The sequence below is a fragment of the Lissotriton vulgaris genome, chromosome 2_1 (genome assembly GCF_964263255.1).
Source record: "Lissotriton vulgaris chromosome 2_1, aLisVul1.2, whole genome shotgun sequence".
NCBI lineage: Eukaryota > Metazoa > Chordata > Amphibia > Caudata > Salamandridae > Lissotriton > Lissotriton vulgaris.
The window spans coordinates 762,803,832-762,824,637 of record NC_141687.1 but is presented as its reverse complement, the minus strand read 5'-3'; the positions used below and the strand labels follow the sequence as shown (position 1 = coordinate 762,824,637).

General features: G+C 41.9%; 1 protein-coding gene across 1 annotated transcript in view; it reads right to left on the bottom strand.

Moving 5' to 3' along the window:
* The window catches only part of LOC147731114 (uncharacterized), a 247,222-nt gene that overhangs the window by 160,774 nt on the left and 65,642 nt on the right, over window positions 1-20,806 (bottom strand). Inside the window, exons 8-11 of the mRNA XM_086956074.1 lie at window positions 18,478-18,504; window positions 18,106-18,150; window positions 11,884-11,928; window positions 2,820-2,873 (exon numbers count right to left, since the gene is read on the bottom strand). Of these exons, the coding sequence (XP_086812200.1) occupies window positions 2,820-2,873; window positions 11,884-11,928; window positions 18,106-18,150; window positions 18,478-18,504 (171 nt within the window). The remainder of the gene's footprint in view (window positions 1-2,819; window positions 2,874-11,883; window positions 11,929-18,105; window positions 18,151-18,477; window positions 18,505-20,806) is intronic.

Below are 20,806 nucleotides of genomic sequence, written 5' to 3'. Positions count from 1 at the left end.
GAAGGTGAAGAAATAAAAGACAATAAAACTTTTCTAAGCGCTTCTCCTGCGTCTCTTGTACAATTAACAATATAGCACAAGTCATTCTTGGGTGACCATAAAAAGGGTAAAGTATTTATTGGTTTGTCCACTAGTAAAAAATAAAACCTGTTTACCCATAATCCTTCGCGACGTTTACCCCCTTGAGGTTTGTACTACTCAATATCGACCCCCAGAATATTGTGGTATAAGAATATCGAGGACAGAATATCAAAAGGCAATGCATCTAGGGAAGTATAGATGTACTATTCCTATCTCCACATCTACATACATTGAAGATATATATATCATCAAGGTACATATATGTGGAATCAGGTATAGAAAATCTAGACTTACTTACCTGCCAATATTTTATTTTCAATATTCTGTTCTCAATATTGTGTAGTCACTGATATTCTGGTGTCGATATTCAGGATACACACCCCCCTTGAGTCATTTCACTACTCCAACTATAGCAAGGCATAAGCAGAAGTTAGGGCCACTGAATATTTTTATGATGAATGCCAACTTTTCACCATAAATATTGTTAATAGAAGCTTAGAATGTTGTAATAATTTAGTGACATGCTAAAAGAAGGATATTTGTAGCTGAAGTCTGAAATCTCCCAAGTATGTTGGTTAATCACAAGTGCATCTCATTCAGTTTGGGACACAAATATGTGATGTATTTAACATACCTTGACTGTTAGCTTCTCATCTTTTCAATGTTTTACTTCCCCATAACCCCCTTTGATGAGCATCTCCTAATTTGTTTTAAGATATTTCAGGAAGGGTCTTTAGTAACTTTAGTTTCATATTAGTTTTGAATTGAGCATGTATTTAATGATGGAAGACTCAATTTGCAGCCGCAATTGAATAAGACCTTTGTTCTAGATACTAGTAAAACCAAACAAAAACTTGTGATGGCTTTACCTAAAGGCAGCAGACACACCACTTCATGCACCACTCCTTAAAATAGTTTGTCTTTATAGGTAGATATCAAATGTTTTCCCTATAGAGTAGTGGTTTTCAACTTGAGGTCCCCAAGCCCCTTGAGGACTCAGGAGGTCTGCAACTGTATACAGTATTAAGTGCTAATAGCAGGTGAAGAAAGGAATTTAAAATTGGAGGCTAAAAATGAAGGTAGTATATTTATCAGGATTTCTGTGAGCAATGCAAGTAAAGCAAAACAAATACAATTTGAACGGTTGGTGGTGTCTATTGAAGCATTGATATGCCTTGACAAAAAGAGAGCATGCATTAGGATAAAAACAAAACAAAAGGCTATGCTAGATTCTAGTGAATTGCTTTATCGTTTAGAAATAAAGCAACACTTTGAAAATATTTTTATATTTTTGATGCACACTTGATTTTGTTTTTCTTCTTTCTATTTTGTACTTTTGTGTATTGAATAGCCAGGGAACCCACCTTCTAGTAGGGATTCAATGGGGGTCCACAGAAGTCAAAAGGTTAAGAACCACTGCTATAGAGAGTCTATTTTGTCTCTGATCTCAGATCTTAATTTGAGTGTTCCAGTGCACGGGCCGCTTACTCGTGTCACTCTGAGTGTGCCATGAGATCATCTAAAGTTTGCCAATTCAACAGAGGTATTTATTAGTGGATCAGTGATTCTGGTTAAGAATGAACAAAAAGGTATTGGGTTGCTTGAATTTATAGGCCTCGACCATCAAAAATCCCAAATTTGATTAAAGTAATCCTATGGGCAGTTACTTGGATGCTGAGGAATATCCTGGTCAAATGCTTGCCATGGATAGACATGGATGGTCAATGAACATTAGAAGAAGTGCATATGAAACTAATAGCAGAGTCCCAAAATGTGTCCTGCGCTTGTGCTATGAACAGTCCAATTGCAATTTTTTTAAGTAAGAAGAAGAAGGGAAATTAGAGATATAATAGTAAGGAGAGATGTTCACAGGGCTAGGAAATGTGTTTCAGAAGTTTTGTGTTCTTAAATTCCTTACTAGTTTTTGCAGCATTCTTATTGCAAGGCCTGCTGATACTTCTTCCACCACTAACTATTGATCTCTTTTCTTTCTGCCTCAAGTTATATTTCTTATTACACTTTATTTGCAGTTCAACAGAGTGAAGACACATCGAATTTTGTTTTGAGTTCTGGATCCTTAAGATGCACTTTTCTTTTCAGGATTTGGGCAGCAGGGCATCTGTCTCGAGAGGTCCATTCCAATGATATTAGATATATTAGGGACCTCGTGCTTCAGTGTTCTGTGGGTGAGTAAAATAATTCGCATTGCATTATTTAGGTGTAAATGTTGATTTGCCACTCAATATTTACTTATTAAAAAGTTTTTGACTGGACATTTTATACCCTTGACTCTATGTTTGAACACAACAACAACTTACCTCATTCAAAACACACTAACAATTTCACAAATGTAATTCCTGAGCTTTGTGTTGAGGATGTCAGTCTTAATAAGAATGACTAGGGCTTTGAAACCATTTGGCGGGTAAGTAGGTAGTAACTTAACATTACCAATGAAGAACCGGTGTGGTGCTCAGGATGATGTAATCACTGTATCCTGTACTGTAGCTGAACACAGGAAGGTTTGGGGCTAATGACATGTTGAAAGCTGGGTGCTACTCAGAGGGTGTGCATGCATTCCCTTTAAACTACCTCCTGTTGAGTGAATCCTAAAAAGTATGTGGGTGGTGGCAGAGAGCAGCCACATATAATTACAACTGCTTAGGTTGTCAACACTGGACTGGAGGAGTGGGTTTGGTGTTCAACAACAAGTAAACAGACAATATCAGCAATGTACTTACTTTTGTTCCAGGTGGCCCTTCCTGTCCTTGATCTCCTGGCGGCCCCAGTGTACCCTGTATGAAAATATGATCTTTGTTATCTACAGCATATTAGCAATTGTTTAAGGGTCTAAACATTCATTATGATCTACTGTAGCAGAATTTTCTGAAACCTGAATTTATAATTAAATATCACCATTGAAAGACTTAAATGCAAACTTCTGTCTGTTTCATTCTGAGCGGAGCTCTTAACTACATATCGGCTACGAGGAGGTTAGCGTGGTTTGGAGTCATTTACTGATATTTAGTGCATTCTGTCATGAAGTTAACTTTGCTAGAGATTTTGATATTTCAGATTTCATTTATACAACACTTTTCTCCAAATTCATTTACAGACATTTGTGAATACTATTAAACTGTGAGCAGAAAAGTTATAAAACGCAACTGCTGCATAAAATGTTTGTGAACAAATTATTGTTGTGTCCGGTCAGTTTCAAGGGGGTGCAGTGATTTGTAAGCTGTGCAGAGCCAGGGAGAATGAATAAAATAAACCAACAGAGGCACAAAATGTCCCTAACTAAAGAGAAGGTATTAGGATGCAGAATGATGATTACATGAGAATAAATTAGGGCAAGCAAATTGAAAGCTGGCTAGACCGATAGACTCAATATGAGACCTTGAAACCACAGAGTGCGAGAACATCCAATCCTAGAGTGTTCTGCAAAGTGGAAGTTAAAGGCACTCTTGACAGTAATGCAATGAAGCCCCAAAACAGTATGGCTTGTCCTTAAGCCAGAGCTCATTCTAAAACCAACATATTACAGAAGCTAAAAAGGGATTAATCAGAAGTGAGATAAACTGGACTGAAAACTGTCTGAAGAAATTATTCCGCATCATCAGAAAAAGCACAAACCCACTGACCACTGTGGATCTCTGAAGTACATTGAAAGCTTTGATAAATTCTCCCTTTTCTTCAAAGACAAAATAAAAATGATATTTTAGTCTCACAATAGGTCACCTAAGAAGAATAGATGAACTCTCCAAACAACTGTTAGCTTATTATAACACGTCTTTTTTTTATTCTTATGCGTGTAACCGCAAACTCACCATTCTAAACCTGCATTTCTTTTATTACGGTCTAATGCTTATGTCACAGTTCTACGGAGTCCATCAGGAGCCAAAAGGGTTCCTTCATTACTAACTCACACAACACATCATCTCCCCTCTGTTAAAAACGAAAATATAAAATTTTTACAAGTGTTTCCAATCATAACTCCTCAATGAGTCTTCATGGTGCTCTGATCACACATCCAGACAATGTCTTTAAAAACTGGGGACAGGCAGTCTAAGTGTCAATGATCTGCATTGGCGATGGAGGAACAAAAGCAGTCTGTTCTTCTCCAATTGTCCATTTAGACTCAGTCCCTCTAATGACATAAGCGCCTGACAAGTGATGAGCCACATGTCGAAAATGCAAGAAATCTCACCTAATAGACTTCCCAGGACATTGGGCAGTCACCATGTGTCCTTTGCTGGTCACAATATGAAATGGCTCAACATCCAAAGGAGCTTCAGAGCTAAATTTTCTAGGCCTACGGACAAGCACTTGATCTCCTCTAGTGAATGTAATGTCCTTTGCATGTGGGTACTTATATGCGCAGGCCTTCATTTTTCTTTTACAATCCAAGTCTCTTATAGAGATAGGGCCGGCATTAGGGCTGTTGGCACCCAGTGCGATAATCATTTTTGGTGCCTCCTTATAACCCCCTACTCGAATTCCCTCATGACCATCGGAAAAAGTGCCCTTAATCTCTTTTTAATCATAAGTTACTGCTAAACACAGCACCTCCCCCCCCACCCCCCCGAAGTCAGCACTCCTCCACAGGTCAGCGCCCAATGCGGCCGCACCGGCCGCACTGCCCTAAAGCCGGCACGGTATAGAGTTTCCTTCCTCCGTACTTTATCTTCTGTTTGCCCAAAGAGGTAGCTTAGTCATCATGGCTCTCATGAACATCAAGGTTGCAGGGCTTTCACCTGTGGGCGAGTGAGCGGTTGAACGGTAAGCTCGAAGATTAGAATTTAAAACAGTTTTACGGTTCTTGATTGTACTCATTAAACGTTTGCCTGTGGCGGAAGAGGTGTGCTCTTCTGATGATTCACCTTAAGAAGACTGAGAAAGTTTCTGTATTCTCAACTGTTGAAAGGTGGGCCGTGGTCAGATTTTAGGATCGCAGAAACACTGCATGTCGCGAAGTTGCCATCTAACCTCTCAATGACTTTTTCTTGAGTGGTGGATGAGAGATCTTCTATCAATGGATAGCAGGAGTATTCATTAACAATCACAATCAGGTGATGTCCATTGTTAAGAGGACTGAAAAAGACAATGGCAATTCTTGCATGCTTTGGCAACTCTGACAGGTTTAAGGTGTATTGAGTGGTTTCGATGAACAGCAGTTGCATAGATTAGATTCCTTCAATTCTCTTTCAACTATCATTGAGATAGGGAAACCAGACTCAGTTTGGGAGAGCTATTTTTGTGGCAACGATTCCATGATGTCCTTCATGGGCCTCTTCAATGATCTTCTGTTGCAGACTCTCTGAAATAACAATTCTCGAACCTCTTAGGATAAGGCCTTCTTGAGTAACAGACTGTTCGTCTTTTACATTTTCAAACTTCTGGGATTCACTGTCACTGGTAAGAGGTAGAGTGTGCTGGTTCCAAAGCTGATGTGTCTGGGTTTTGATCTTTCTATGGATGGTGCACAATTGTGTATTTGTATTCTTGTAAATTGTAGACCCAAACGTTGAATGCGAGGAGGCATCTTGGCTTTTGGATTGCCAAAGATGGTCAACAATGCTTGCTAATTCGTTAAAAGTCTGAAAGGCTTGACACATACGAATAAGTGGAAATGTTCATAAGCCAAAACCACTGCTAAACTTTCTTTCTCAGGTTGTGAATAAGCATTCAGTTTAAGACAAAACTTCTGATTTCAGATGCCACAATATGTCTTCGAGCATTAGGGTGTCCACTGTCCTGTGCAAGGATTGTGCCTAACCCGACTGGGCTAGGGTCAACAACAGCCTCTGTATGAAGCTTTGGATTAAAGTATGCTACGTCAGTAGCATTCTCAATAGCTTTTTTAATCTTCATGAAGCTTTGCTCGCATTTATGTGACCAGTGAAATTAAACATTCTGTTTTGTCAATCCTCTCAATGGAGCACTTATGGTGGCAAAGTGTCATATATATCTAGAACAGTAGCCGGCCATGCCAAAGAATGAAGTTAACATGCAAATATCTTTTGGGGGACAGGCAGTTGACAACGCTTGCACTGTAGCTGGGTCGGTTGTCATGCCCCCATCCGAAACGATATGGCCCAAGAATTTTAGCTTTGTCTTAGGGAACTCACATTTGTGGCATTCAAAGTCAAACCTCCATCCACAAATAAAAGACACACTTGCTTGAGAGCTTTATATTGCTCCTTCTGTGTAACTCCGAAAACCAACATGTCATCACTAATTAAACGCATTCATGACAGACTGTATGATACCTCGCATGACATTGTGAAATGACTCTGCAGCTGGTGACACACCAAAACGTAGTCTTTTGTATCGTAATAGACCAATATGTGGTAAAAAAGGTTGTAATGTCCCTGCATCTCTGTTCGAATTCCAACTGATGATATCCGTTATTTAATCAAGAAAAGAAAAGACCTTCGCACCATTCAATTGGGTTATCATGTGTGTGAAGAGCGGTCCTGGATGTTGTTCTCCTACAATTGCTTTGTTCGCTTGATGCATGCCAAAGCAGATGCGTACAGCTCATTCACTGTCCTTTTGGGCACTAACACTATGAGAGAAACCCAGGGCGTAGGATCGGTGGAACGTTCAATGATATCATGTTTGAGCAATGATTCAACTCTTTTTCCACAGCTTCCTGTTAATGAAATGCAGTTTGTTTGTGTCTTTAAGCAATAGGACAGACATCCTCATTAATGTGTAATTGTACTTTCATAGATTGAGTTTTCCTAACCCATGAAACAATGAAGGAACCTGACTTACTATTTCATGATGAGCATTCATGTTACAGTTCACTGATATAAGTCCTATATCAGCAGCTGTGCTGAAACTGAGCAAACAGGCACTTGACGCCGTACCTTGAAGTAAAGGAATAGGTGCTTGTACTTTTGTTTTCTTGTGTTTCATCATTGCTTCAAATGAGAACCTTGACTTTTTAATGGCATTGATGCAGCCCATGTATACACTAAGGTTTTTGATGGCTCGAGCCGTTTCAAGGGAGATAGCTCATTATATTTCTCCTCAGGCATTATGTTTATCAACGCACCACTGTCCATAATAAAAGGTATTAAGCCCCCATTTACCTTAAGTGTAATCTTCGGACATTGCTTCAAAGACTTAGGTGCTTTTTCATGCTGATTCTTCTTTGATATGTGTGTTTCTTCACGATCAGCCAGTCCAACACGTGCACATTTTTCTGATGTAAACATCGATGTTGCACAACCATCATCTCCACTTTCACTTGATGGGGATACTGAAGAACTCTTAGACGATAATTTAGATGATGATTTACTTCATTTGGTGTCGATTTGCCTTAATTTGGGTTGTTGCTTGGCCTTGTGAGTGTGCGTCAAGCTGCCATTTTGTCTTTGCGCCATGTCTCGCTTCTTTTTTCCTTCACCTTGCAAACCGTTACAAAATGGTTCTCCCTCCCACAGCCAGGGCCGGACTGGGAACCAAAACCAGCCCTGGCAAACTGCTCAGCAGACCCTCGGTGGGGGGGCCATAAGGGGGGTGCAGGTGGCTGTGGGAAGGAGAACCATTTTGTAACGGGTTGCAAGGTGATGGGCCAGTTTCGTCCGGTTTTATTACAGGGGGCGATATTGCCGGCCCCTGTAACAAAAATCCCTTCCCAGGGGCCCAAAACCGGCCCCCACCATGGTGGCCCACAGGGGAAATGCCTGATGCCAGCTACGGCCAGTCCAGCCCTGCCCACAGCCCTTGCAAACCTGTCCAATGGCGGTACATTTACCTTCATGTGAAAACGAAAAGACATCACTCATAGTCCCTCCGCCTTGTGCTTTGGCTTACTTTTTAACTCCATGATTGACTTACCCTGGCCACCTCCGGCCTCCAAGTCCGCAGCTCGTTGATCGACATGTTCTACAGCTCTGGCAGCCATGAGACCTCGCTCCAGAGTAAGAATTTCTTTCAGCATTTATTGTCTGAATGAATCTGACAGGCATCCGTCAATAACTGTGAAGGGTCATTATTGAATTCATTGGCCTTACAGTACTTGATGAGCGTATCCAGTCTCTCAACAAATTAATCAATGGTTTCACCATCTTTCTGTCACTCTTGACTCAAAATTTGCTTTTCGCAATCTACATTCAGCATTGGCTTGAGCTTGAGATGCAAGGTTTCTTTGATTGTACTGTATCTAATTTAATCAACTCCAGGCATTTTCTTTTTGCCTTCAATGTATACCTTCACCAGCTGATTTTTAAAGTATTCGATAATCTTCTTGTTATCTGTTTCTTCTAGCACATCAACAAAATCGTAAAATGTCTCTATCCAAGCAGTCCACCTGTCAACAATATTTAGCTTTTTGGTGGTATTGAATGGTGGTGGTGGTTTTAGGACGGCAGGCGCTTTATACCTATTTGTGGGACTGGCTGACACTGAGAGTAGAGGTCTCCCCGACACTGTCAGCTGTCCACTAGGAATGGCTTTATTCATACCATCTCCAAGGCCCACTGCTGTTCTGGCCTCTGTATCATCTTGGCCAGTCGATGGATCTGTGACCTTCCTCTTGGACTCCATGGAAACCCTTCACTTTTCTGGAGATCTCTGGAGTTGTTCTGAGTAGCTACCCAGGAGCTTTGATGGCATGTCGCTTCAGGTATGGACATCTCCGTAAACACAACCCCAGACACTTCTTCTGGGGCTACTTTGCATACCTCTGTGGTAAAATAACTATCTTTACTCAGTGCTGGTAAGCAGGTGACCATTTCTTTAATTTGCATTGCTTTGTTTATAAGCATTTCTTTGTACTGCCTGAAACCTAGTTGATCTTTGTCTCCCAGTGCTTTTGTTCGCAGCATTATCTTGCAATTGGCTGTCGCTATTTGTTGATCTTACAAAACCTGATTGTCTCCGCCTTCAGATTTATCACACTGTATGATGTATAGCTTTAGGTTACGTAGTAGCGTGGTACCATTTTTAATGACCTTCCCAGCAGGTTCTTAGTCAACGATGTGTAGACTTCTCAGTGAAGCTTTCATTAACTTCAGATGCTTTACACAGGATGGAGTTGCGTTTTAACCCTACATAGACCAAGCATTGATTCAGCACTTCTACTGAGGCACACATGGCATGCAAGAGCAAACTGCTAGAACACGGCAAACAACTCTATTGGAGAGCACTGTTGATCTACTTCCTATCTCGTTGCCAGTTGTAGCATCCTCCCCAGGATGGGTACCCGCTAATGACCACGCCACACACAGAGATTAGTATAACACGTCTTTATTCTTCTGTGTGTAACCGCAAACCTAATACTTTAATCCTGCATTCACTTCACTAGGCTCTAGTGCTTACATCACAGTTCTACAGAGTCCATCAGAAGCCAAAAGAGTTCTGTCATTACTAACTCACACAACACTTCAAAAATGACTAAGTCAAATGTATGGTAGACATTAGACCTATTTAACATTTTAAGAATCCGACCCCAAACAGCCTTCTGATGTCTGCTTGTCCAGTCCTCACACTATACTAAGCAACCATCATAAATGCCTCATTGAGCCAAGGAAGTGTTCCCGACTGCCTGGAACCGGTGCAGATTTCACAGTTACCAAAAACACAAATAAAAACAACTTCAGACCCATGTCCACCATCCCTTTCCATGCAAAAGCTTGAGAACACCATGCAGTGATGCTGCTAAAATTATTTAGCAATGAAAACAAGCTCCTTGAGGATTTTTGTTGTGCTTCAGATCTGGCTTCAGAACAGAATGTGCCATTTTGAAAATCACAGGTGAAGGTCTACACTTTGTAGCTGAAGGAAAATCTGTTTACCCCATACTTTTACACCTGTCAGCAGACTTCAACAGAGTAAATCCTCATCACTAATAAAGTTTCTGGAAAAATGGAAGGGTTTCAAGGGTTCTTTTCTAAGTTGTTTCTCCTCATTTTTTTTATAAACCTTTTTATTGGATTTTATCATGTTACAAGTCATACAGTAATCAAACTTGATCGTTTCGGTATTACCAATTAACATTAACATCTTTGTGACAAAGGGCAGCGAAGTAAATAATTATGTAGTTGATTTGTTGATGAAAGGAGGGCATCCTTCTTATCATATCCGCCGGAGGTGCCGGGAGGCATCGAGGAACCGGTCGGTGGTAGGATTACCGCAGGTCTCCAACGCGTATGACTGTCTCTAGTCCATAGCCCCCTGTAAAGGGTTTCGTTAATAGAGAATCCAGTTTCCAAACTAAGCTTGGGGGAGTATAACTCGGGAACTGTGGGGTCAGGGGGGGAGGAGTGGGACTTGGGGTAGCAGAAGGCGTGGGTCAGTGTAGAGGAGCCCCATGTCATTCCATTCGCGTCGTGCACTTTACCCACTCTTGTCTGATGGTGTGATTCCTGGAGGGTGACCAGGGGAGAGCAAGTTGTTTCTCTTCATATCCAGAGAATTGTTCCCAACAAATTAAACTTGCCATCTCTCTCTGTATCCCCTCCAACCTACATCAAAATGTTCCACGAGGATAAATACTAATTTTGACTTTTTTTAATCTTTACACGAAAACCCTCAGCTCTCTACTGATGTAATTTAATATCTCATATAATTTCTATGTCAATGACTTACAACTTCATATGAAGGAGACAGCAACAAAAGACCTAACCTCTCTGGTTCAGACCCCCACAGTCCTGTAGGTATTGATGTAACTTGACTGCAATCCATGCATTGTCAAATTCACAAAATCCCTGGGATTCACTCTTTACAAGAAATCAATCTGTAAGCCAATATTATTGCTCTTGCTAGTGGAGTTCTGTTCCAAATAGCACTCCTTACCCAGGCTGAAGATTTTTTTAAAGTAGTGCAATCACTTAGCCTATTAAGAACTTATTATGTAATGAATTACTGGTACGGATCTCCTGTCTCCACCAGGCACTGTTAAAAGCAGCACTTCATGTTGCAGACTGATTAGTTTCCAGTACTTAGAGATTAGAAGAAATCACACCAATCCTGATTAGTCTAAAATGGTGCCTAAATGAATCTAGAAGCTTCTTCAAATTAGCCTGCACAGTGCCCAAAGTTATCCATAAAAGAACACCAAAGTACTTTGACAGCATACTGTTCATCGCAGGACGCTCTCCAGCATCAGAAGAGGCAACATCCTCGGGCATGAAACTCCTGCTTTTAGAAAGTCAAGAACTTGAAAGCAAGCCTTTTATTACAAAAAAGAAAAGGCTCCTGCATAATGGAACACCTTCCTGCATGCAATACTGGAAAATCCACCCAACTCTGCATTCAAAAAGAAACTCAAATGTCTACTGATCTAGTGTCAATCTCCAAGGACCGATCTCCAAACTTGTTTAATCAATTTACACATTGAACTCATGTTGATTTACCTTTGGTAAATTTTCCTCTGAATAGGTAGAAATGGTAAAACTCTCTACCTCCTAAAGCCCTACAAATCATTACTTACAGGATTCTGCTCTCTTTTTCCTCTTGTAGTTCCTCTTTTAATTTCCTCTCTTGTTTTCCAGTCTTTCTCCGTGTGGAAGCCCTCTGTTGTGTGCATTTTTAAAACACACTATCACCCTCAAGGGTATTCTGATGCCGAAATTGCCATGGTCTGCGCTATATAAACCCATTAATTTTTTTTATAAAATTGTGCTCGGACCCTACAGGCTAGTGTGCCATTCAGTCAGTCAGTCTGATGTGAACCCAATCTGTCCAGTCTGCTTGTGGGTGCATTTGTCCACTCGTACGTATAACATTTTAGGAAAGTAAATTAAACGTGCATCCTTTCCTAGAGTCGCAAACATGTAATGCAAGTGTTACCTGTATTCCGCGTGGTCCTCTTTGGCCAGCAGGACCTTCCGGGCCCTAAAGTGATAAGCCAGAAACACAAACACAGAATATTAAAATTTTTGGATTTGCAGATTGGTTGCATACACCATACACTTTCCTTATATGGAACAGGTCAGTAGTTACTCTGTATTTGAAGCAGAACAGTATACAGAAGTGAGCCATATATTACTATGCAGATACTGTATCTTGATTTGAAAATGATTGGATGTCTGCTGAGTATGTACATATACACCTCTCAAGAACTAACTCTGAATACTTCAAACGGTTAAATAAAAGTCATGTTTAGATGATCTGCTATTCAAAAAAAGAACACAATGTTGTTTCCATTATGGAGAATTCCAAAGTTGACAGTGAATTGCTTTTCTCTTCCTGTTTATTTTCTTCTCTCTGCCTATCTTTACTTCCTCTGTTGCCTTCATACCATTTTCCCTATTTCACTATTTATTTTACATTCTCTTCTATGTGAGCAATTGTCTGAAATGCTTAATTAGATTAATCTTTCGGTTTCAGCATTTTGTCTCTGGTATGGAATTCCAGTGCTTTATGAAGTGGGATTCCATACCACTGAAATTCCTGCTCAATCAACTTACATAGGGGTACTGTCTGTTAAATTATGTTTAGTTGAGACCGGAGGTCTTTAAAACAAGGAAAACAATAAGCCATTAATAAAAATACAACCAATTGACAAATACATATAATAATGCAATTGAGAACGACTCATTTAGCTTCACAAATCTCCTTTTAAAATTGCCTAAACTGCAATTAAAAAACCCTTCCAGTTATACAAGTCACATCCAAATATTTAGATTCTGTCAAGAACTCAGCTGCTAGTTTACCACAAAGATCACATATTTGAGAAAAATTGGTTTCTAAAACGTTATGCGTGTTGATAAAAACCTTAAAAAAGTTAATAAAACATGTACACAACCAAACTTTATATTCAGACCACATGTACATTTGACCTTGTCGTCTATGGCGACAGATCTAGCGGCCTTTTTTCAATCAATCAATAGTCTTTATATCGGTTTTTACAAACCATAAAAGCAGCATATACATAAATACTTTGAATCGTTAATCATGTAAAATACAATGTACAACCAGTTAAAACAGTGTTATAAATGATGGGGGTCGTAGGATGCTTGTTACAATGCTTTCCAATAGCTGCTAGGGTCGAGGGATCCAGAATGAAAAAGATGAATACTTTACATGCATGATGCACATCTAAGAGTTCAGATGACTGCACTGCCCTGCAAGCTTTTTAGGGCTTGTCCTTTTCTCTCCTTGTCAAATTAGTTGTTGAGAATCTCCATGTCCACAATAACTACCATAGAGACAGCAAACACAATATATTCATTTGAATTGGATCTACGAGTTCTAATCACTTACCAAAAATGGTTGGTGCCCTAAAGCTTATATACCAAAATAACCCACCTCCTTCATGGTAGAGCATACGCTGGTCACAAAAAGATAAATTGATCATGTGACTGGGAACCTCGGGCAGAACAGACAGTTTGGGAAACAGACTCGCTTTTATCCCATTTGCTGGTAAAGGAGGCCAAAGGCAGGGTACCAAATCTGAACTTTGTGTAAAGGCTTTTAGCTTGTGGAAGGGCTATCCTGTCCAAATATGGTTCAAAGCTATAGTAAAATTTGAGCGATAGAAACTTTGCAGTGAGGTTGCCCCATTTTTGTTCGTTCCAGATTCCCTGCAACATGTAGTCCCAGAAAATGTGCATCAGGTTGGTAAAAGTGCCATTTTGAGAGGAGCAGGGGAGTTTCACACTTCCCCCATCTTGATAGATCTGCTCAGGTATTTGATTTTGTTCAGCCACAGGAAATTTACATATTGGTCAATATCAATTAGTTCCACCAGGCCTTTCCTGTACGGAACCAGTTCCGGATCCACTCAGTATGTTAAAAGTACAACATGATCAGTTCGGGCTATTGAGAGACTGAGGCGATGATGAGTAGGAGCGCTGCTTTGGGGAAGGTCCACCAATGGTCCCATGAAATTGAATTTTCATGTGTGTGAGCGCAGATACTTCTGCACATCCCCAAAGCTCTGCCCTAAATGTGCCCCCCCTCACGGCGGCAGCCCTATTGATGTCTAAGACAGGAGTCAAAGCCCTACTAGAAGTGTGCTTGTATTTCCTGCATAAAGCAGTTGCCTTTCAGTGGAGAATCGCCTTGCTTTTCTCTACCTTTTTCCTGTAAAGCCCCCTTGCTCATGAGGGATTATAATATTGGTTTCTGCCCAGTCTTTAAGCTGTTACAGCAACATATTTGAAAATACCCCCCTCCCCCAGATTTTTGGAAAAAGGGCAGACTCTAAAATTCTTTGAAATGCACAAAAATAAGTGCTAGCTGTAGGGGGCAGTGATAATTTCCTTCTAATTCGAAAACCTTAAAATTCTGTAAAAAAGAGCCATGCGTAAATACAAATATAATCTATTAGACACTGGATTCCATATTTGAAAGTTTGTCTTGCGGGATGATCTGTTCTAAATTGTCCACTTCTTATAAACAGCCCAATTGATACTAAACATTCTTGTAGTATAGCACCCCAAGCTGTGTGAACGTTCTGTGGAAAACTTGCTGGGCTAATTTCTTAGGCGGTCAACATGTCTTTATGTAATGAGTCACCCTTTCGAGGATCCAGGTTGTGTTTAACATCACCCAAAAATAGAACTACCAATAATGCATGATTTGTACTTAAACTTTCAAAGTACTCCGTCATAAGCACTAGTTGGGTCCCATACTCATTTGTATTTGAAGGCCAAATATACACATTAATGGCAATTACAAGGGCCATTTGCATGTCATTTTTCAACAGTTGGACTAATCAAGGCAAAATCCATTTATCCTCCACTTTATATAGATACTAGCAGCCCGCCCCAGCGTTGCCCGGGGCAGAAGGGGGCTGGGGGCAGCATTTTGGCTTGCGCGCACTCCCGCCCCGGCCCCCGCCCGCCGCGACATTGTCCGTGTCCCAGAGCCTAAGCCTTACCTCAGCCGCCGTTGTTCAGGGCCAACCTCCCGCCCTCCTCCCCCTCCCGCCCCGGCCCTGGCCCCCTCCCGCCCGTGTCCGGGAGAGCCTGAGCCTTACCTCAGCCGCCGGTCCCGCGCCAGGCGCTTTTCCTCCTGTAATTCACCGTTTGCTACCTCCCGCTCCCCGCGCATGAAGCAGCGCCAGTCACTCCAGGACTCACCCCCGTCCGCGCTCTAAGGGATTGTCCGGTCCCGCTCCAGGCGCCCAGCCCGCACAGGCCGCCACTTCGTCCAGCAGCAAGCTGGGCCGCGGCAGTCCTCCCAGCAGGTCGCGATCTACCGTCAATGGGCACGATCCGCAGAGATGCACAGCCTCGGACACCCCGGGCAGCACGATTCGCCGCCATTTCAGGAAGTGTTGCCAGGAAGCGCAAATGATGTCATCACTCAGACGTCGCGGCCGGCGCTACTTGCAAGGGACTACTTTATTTTTATTTCTAAATTTTTTAAATAACGTATATTTTTTATTTTTAATAGCCTATGTCCTTCTGCTTGCCCTGAGGTTTTCAAAAATGTCTTGGGTGTTTGGATTGGTGGTGTACTTTTCGAGTTTACCTGGCTCAAAGGACACAGTTCTCTCTTTATAATAGTAGTATAGATTAACGTCATCAGCCCCCCCCAAAAGCAGTGGTTAATTTGTAAAATAAAAAGTGCCAGGGCTCTCCTTAGGAGGCAGTGCTAACAGGAGAAATGTGCTGGTGCAAACTGCCTCCTGACTAGCACTTATTATTCTGGAGAGGACTTAGCCTAATGGCTAGAGTTGCCGATTTCGGAGCTGGGTAGCTGGGTTTGAGACTTGGTGTGGCTCAACATCCTTAGTTTCTAAAGAAAATTGTCTGCCTTCCAAATTAGTGTGTCCTTAATTGGTGATATATGAGCCAGTGCTGAGTATTAGGTGCCGGTGCTAAGCACTGGAAAAAACTGGCTCAAATTAAGCGCAGCCCTGGCCAAGCTTTTCGCCCTTTTTAGGGATCAGAAAAAGCTCATCAATCTGTGCAGGCTCTTCACACAGTCACGTTTTGTGTAATGACATGATTTCATATGTTCCCACTAATTCTTTAAATGTTTACAAGGATGATAATTTCCTAAAACACTCTATATTCCAAGAGAAAGCCAACAGGCTGTTCAAAGTGCCTTTCTCCTAATTGAGGTCGCTCATGCCCTGCCCTTCTCTTTCATGGTAATCGGTAAGGTATCTGATAGGCAATCAAACCGATTCCCAAGACAGATATCCTCTCTTTTAAGCATACAATCCCATTTATGATCCACTTGTGGGAAGGTAACTTGAATGCTATCTTCATTATTATTCTTAAACCAACTGTCCATTGTTGCTATCTTGGGAATATAACACAGCTTGGTTTAGGCTCAACCCGGCATTGTGTGCCAAACAATGACTACCCAAAATCTCATTAATTTCTACCTCATGTATGTGTACTAGTTTAATACCTCCCTTTAGCATCTCATCTTCTGCTTTTATCAGAGCCATCTTTACATTTTCAGAGAAGAGAAATAGTTTGTCACTTCTTTACCATCTTTATTGAAACAAATCCTACCTGCTTTATATCTTCTGAAGATATTTCTCCTAAGGCTAGAACACTCAGAGAGGTAAAACTAAAGTTGTGATCACTTTAGCGGGTACGTTGCATAGCTTCCAGATATACCCCCAGATTGTTTTTCTCCTGTTATTCTAGCCTTTGCTGTTACCTTTTAGTGTTATCCTATTTCTTCCTTCCCCCATATGTACAGGGGACTCTCTATTCTCACAAACTTGGCTCCAAGTGACACCACCTCTCCCTCTCCCTCTTTTTTATCTCCCCTCCGGTTAAAGGTTTCCTGCTCTTTTGTCCTGGTTTGGGGCTCCTGCTTACTTACCCCTGGCTTCCCTTTTGACTGTCCCTAACTAATCTGCATGTCCCTCTTGTCTCCCAATAATTGATCAACCTCTTCATCCTCCACATCGATAGTTAATCTAGCTTTATTAACCTTCTCACTTACCCTTGTTCTGGCTTCCTTCCCACTTTTATTCGCCCCTTCCCACTTCTCCTCTCTGTACCAATTTTATGATGGATATAACTCTTATACCCTCCTTGGGTCCCCAATGTTTTAAACAGCATTGGATGCTTTGAGATGTAAGCTTATGGGCCCCCTCAGATCTTTGGGCAGTGTCTTCCCCACCTTCAAATTCTTCATAGGGCATCATATCCTTCTGATCTACTACCGATCTTACTAGTGATGGCATACACCTATTCATCTGCTTTAGTTTGTCAGCAATACCCTGCAAATGTACTTTCTGACACTTTATTATTTGACATTATTGCCTCCAAAAGTACTTGCAGGGTTTTATACATTAAAAGCATCACGTCGAACACTGATACTGTTGGGGAGGTTGAAATCTCCAAGCCCAACAAAGACTGTAGGGTGGGGGAAGCAGCATCATTGGAGTCTATACACTCCGGTCTCCCAACATTCTCGCCTTTGTTGGTATAATCGTTAGTCACATATGCTGAGAGCTCACCTCTTCCTTCTGGGGAGACAAGACAATATATGTCCAAATCCATAATTAAATCTTCTCTTGACAAACCCCCTCCTTCGAGCAGGGTACGCCGGGGTGATGACAACAGACTAAGTTCAGTAAGAGAAATATTACTTGCTACTAAGTCCATCTCCTTCAAAAGAAATTGGTCCTGTACTAATTATAATGACTGGTCATTATCCTCTGAATTACTTCTGCTTCTCACTTCCGCTTTCCTAGCCTTTGCCTTGCTTGTAATTAACACCATAGGTTTCAGGCTCCTCTTAAAATGCCTACCCACAAAGTATTTTATGGATTGATTTATTGGGGTCAACATTGGCAGCCACACTTGGCTTCTTCAATGGTCCTCTTCCACCCCTGCATTTTTATGTTTGTGGTTTAACACTCATTCTGAAAAGCAATAGACAAACGCTGATTGGATAGTTTGCAATATTTGGTCTGGCCAATCATGGCTGTTTTCTACTGCAAGACCAGTCATTCCTTTAACGGATATATTTCAACAACTTTATGTAGTGAGGGGATTATACAAATAGATTTATAATGTATTGCAGGACAGTGAAATAAGCGAAAAGATAATTCCCCCACTGAGCACAGAAACAAGCTTAACATACCCTGTCGCCTTTGATTCCAGGAGTCCCACATTCACCTCTGTCACCCTTAAGAAAGAAGGAAAACATTTAATTGATTTTCAGGAATTGCTCGATATGTGAATAGTAAGTCAAGCTGCCGGAAAACATGTATTGCTTATAATATGGCAGAATCATATCTGAATATTACAAATGAAAGGACTGACTCGCAAAGATGTTTCCATGAGTAGATGTGACGTATTGTTGTGGTACTCTAAGGTTCCTTCTGAGATAACGCTTAGCTTATTTCTGGAATTCATGAGCAATAAGGAGTACTACAACAGAAAGTCACAGCAAAATCTTTGTGAATCGAAGATATCAACATGCAGAAGGATAATATGTAAATTATATACATACCTGTTCTCCTTTGTATCCAGGCTTCCCCTAAACAAAATAAAGTAAAAGACAATGTTTTAGAAAGCCATATCAAACGGGGTAATACTACACCTCTCTTTCTGAAATTATAAAGAATTCTCATAATGTCCAAAGACTGGAAAGGAACACTTCATAGTAGTGACCACACAAGGGAGAGCCTAATTTACAAAGGCCTGGTTGAAAGATTCTGAAATCTTTTTCCAATGTTTTATTTCCTAACTAACTGTAGAAGTATAAATGCATATTAACCCCTCCCCTGCTAGTGACGGAACCACTCTGTCATCAGCCGCGGTCGCGCTGTGCTGATGACGGAGCGGTTCCGTCACGGCCCGCTCGGAACGCCTGCGCGGCGCGGATTCCGCGACTGCGCTGAACGTTCTATTGAGCGGGCGGGGCCGTGACGGAACCGCTCCGTCATGAGCACAGCGCAACCGCGGCTGGTGACGGAGCGGTTCCGTCACCAGCATGCGCCCGCCACTCTTCCGCCCCGCCCCCTTAGCACTGCGGCGGAATAGCCGCCGCAGTAAAGGTGTTAAACAGAGAAAACATGCATGTAGTTCTGCTGGCTCTATGCTTTTCTGTCTTTGTTTTCCAATTTTATAGAAGATCCCAAATCACCCTCTAATCTTTTGCGCCATTGCTCTGAAACTCACACAATATGAATCGCAATACCTGTAAATACATGCCACATGAAAGGCAGCGGATATGTATTACACTGATCTATCTCAGTTAGTACGTGCAAGAACAGTTACTTTCAAAAGAATCCTGCCTCAGAATATTTTATAGCAAAACCATGGATCCATATTTTGCATTTTCCTTAACTTTTAATTCTTATGGTACCAAGTAACTAACATTCAATTGCTTGGACGTCAGAACCAAACTTATAGATTGTGAACAGTGCATAAAGCCTGTCGCAACTCTCTTTGTTTGCAGATCCTAGGAAGATGCCTATGCTTCCACATAGTTAGCTGTATTTATGGAAACCTTCGCGTTCTTAGGTCAAGCTAGTTGTACCCCATCTTGTTAGGGTAATATATGTATAGGCTTTCTTGTATAGCGCTATCACTGTCACCCAACGGGCATCCTGGCGCTTAGACTATGATGACACAAAACAGGAATTTACCAGCTACCACTCTATTTACATTACTCTGGGGAACAAGTGAGTCTTTAACGCTTTTTTAAAGACGGCAAGATCTTCCAGGCCCCTTAGACCTAACGGTAGAGAATTCCACAGCCGCGCTGTGGTAATCCTGAAAGACCGTCCACCCATCCGGGACCTCAAGAACTTAGGTACTACCACCAGGTGAGCAGAGGCTGACCGGAGTGGTCTTGATGGAAGGTACCATGAGAAGAGATCCTGCAAAGGGGCAGGGCCTTGGCTATGTAAAGCTTTAAAAACCAGACATAGCGCCTTGAAGTTCACCCGTTGAGAGATTGGGAGCCAATGAAGGTCCCTGAGTGCCTTGGCAGAAGAATCCGAGCGCCGTCGCGACAATGCCAGTTTGGCAGCGAAATTCTGTATTCGCTGGAGTTTTTCTAAGACAGTAATTGGGGCCCCCAGCAGCAATGCGTTGCAATAGTCGAGGCGACTTAATATTATGCTCCGCACTACCTCTGGTCTTGCCTGTGTCGGTAGCAAGGGTAGGATCTTTCTCAAGGTCCCAAGTAGAGCCATACACGTAGCCACTGTTTTATTTACTGTTATGTCCAGCTGTAGGTCGGAGCTGAACATTACCCCCAGATTCCGAACCGAGTCAACAGGCAAACTAGTGCCTTGAAATTCGGGAGGCCAGAAACCCTGTGGTAGGGGTCTAGGGATTCGGTCCCTGGAGCAGTGTAAAACCTCGGTTTTTGAGCAGTTGAATTAAAGGGAGTTATTCCCCAGCCATTCTGCCGTAGTGCACATGCATCGATGGAAAACCTCCTGTGACACCCCTCCCTTACCTTCAAACGAGAAGATAAGTTGGGTGTCATCGGCATAGTTGGTAACTGTTATGCCAAACGACTTGATCAGTGTGATCAAGGGCCAGAGGTACAGATTGAAGAGGATAGGGCTGATGGCTGAGCCCTGGGGTACTCCTTGCCCAACCCTCTTGATGTTCGATTGAAAGGGTGGCAGTGCCACTACCTGGTGCCTTTGATCGAGATAAGACACCAGCCATTCAAGGGCCAGGCCCGACACCCCAGCCTCTGTCAATCTCCTGATCAGAATCGCATGGTTGACCGTGTCGAACGCAGCCGACATGTCAAGCAGCCCTAGAAAGGCTGCTTGACCCTGGTCGGCACGCGTCCGGAGGTCATCAAGAACGGT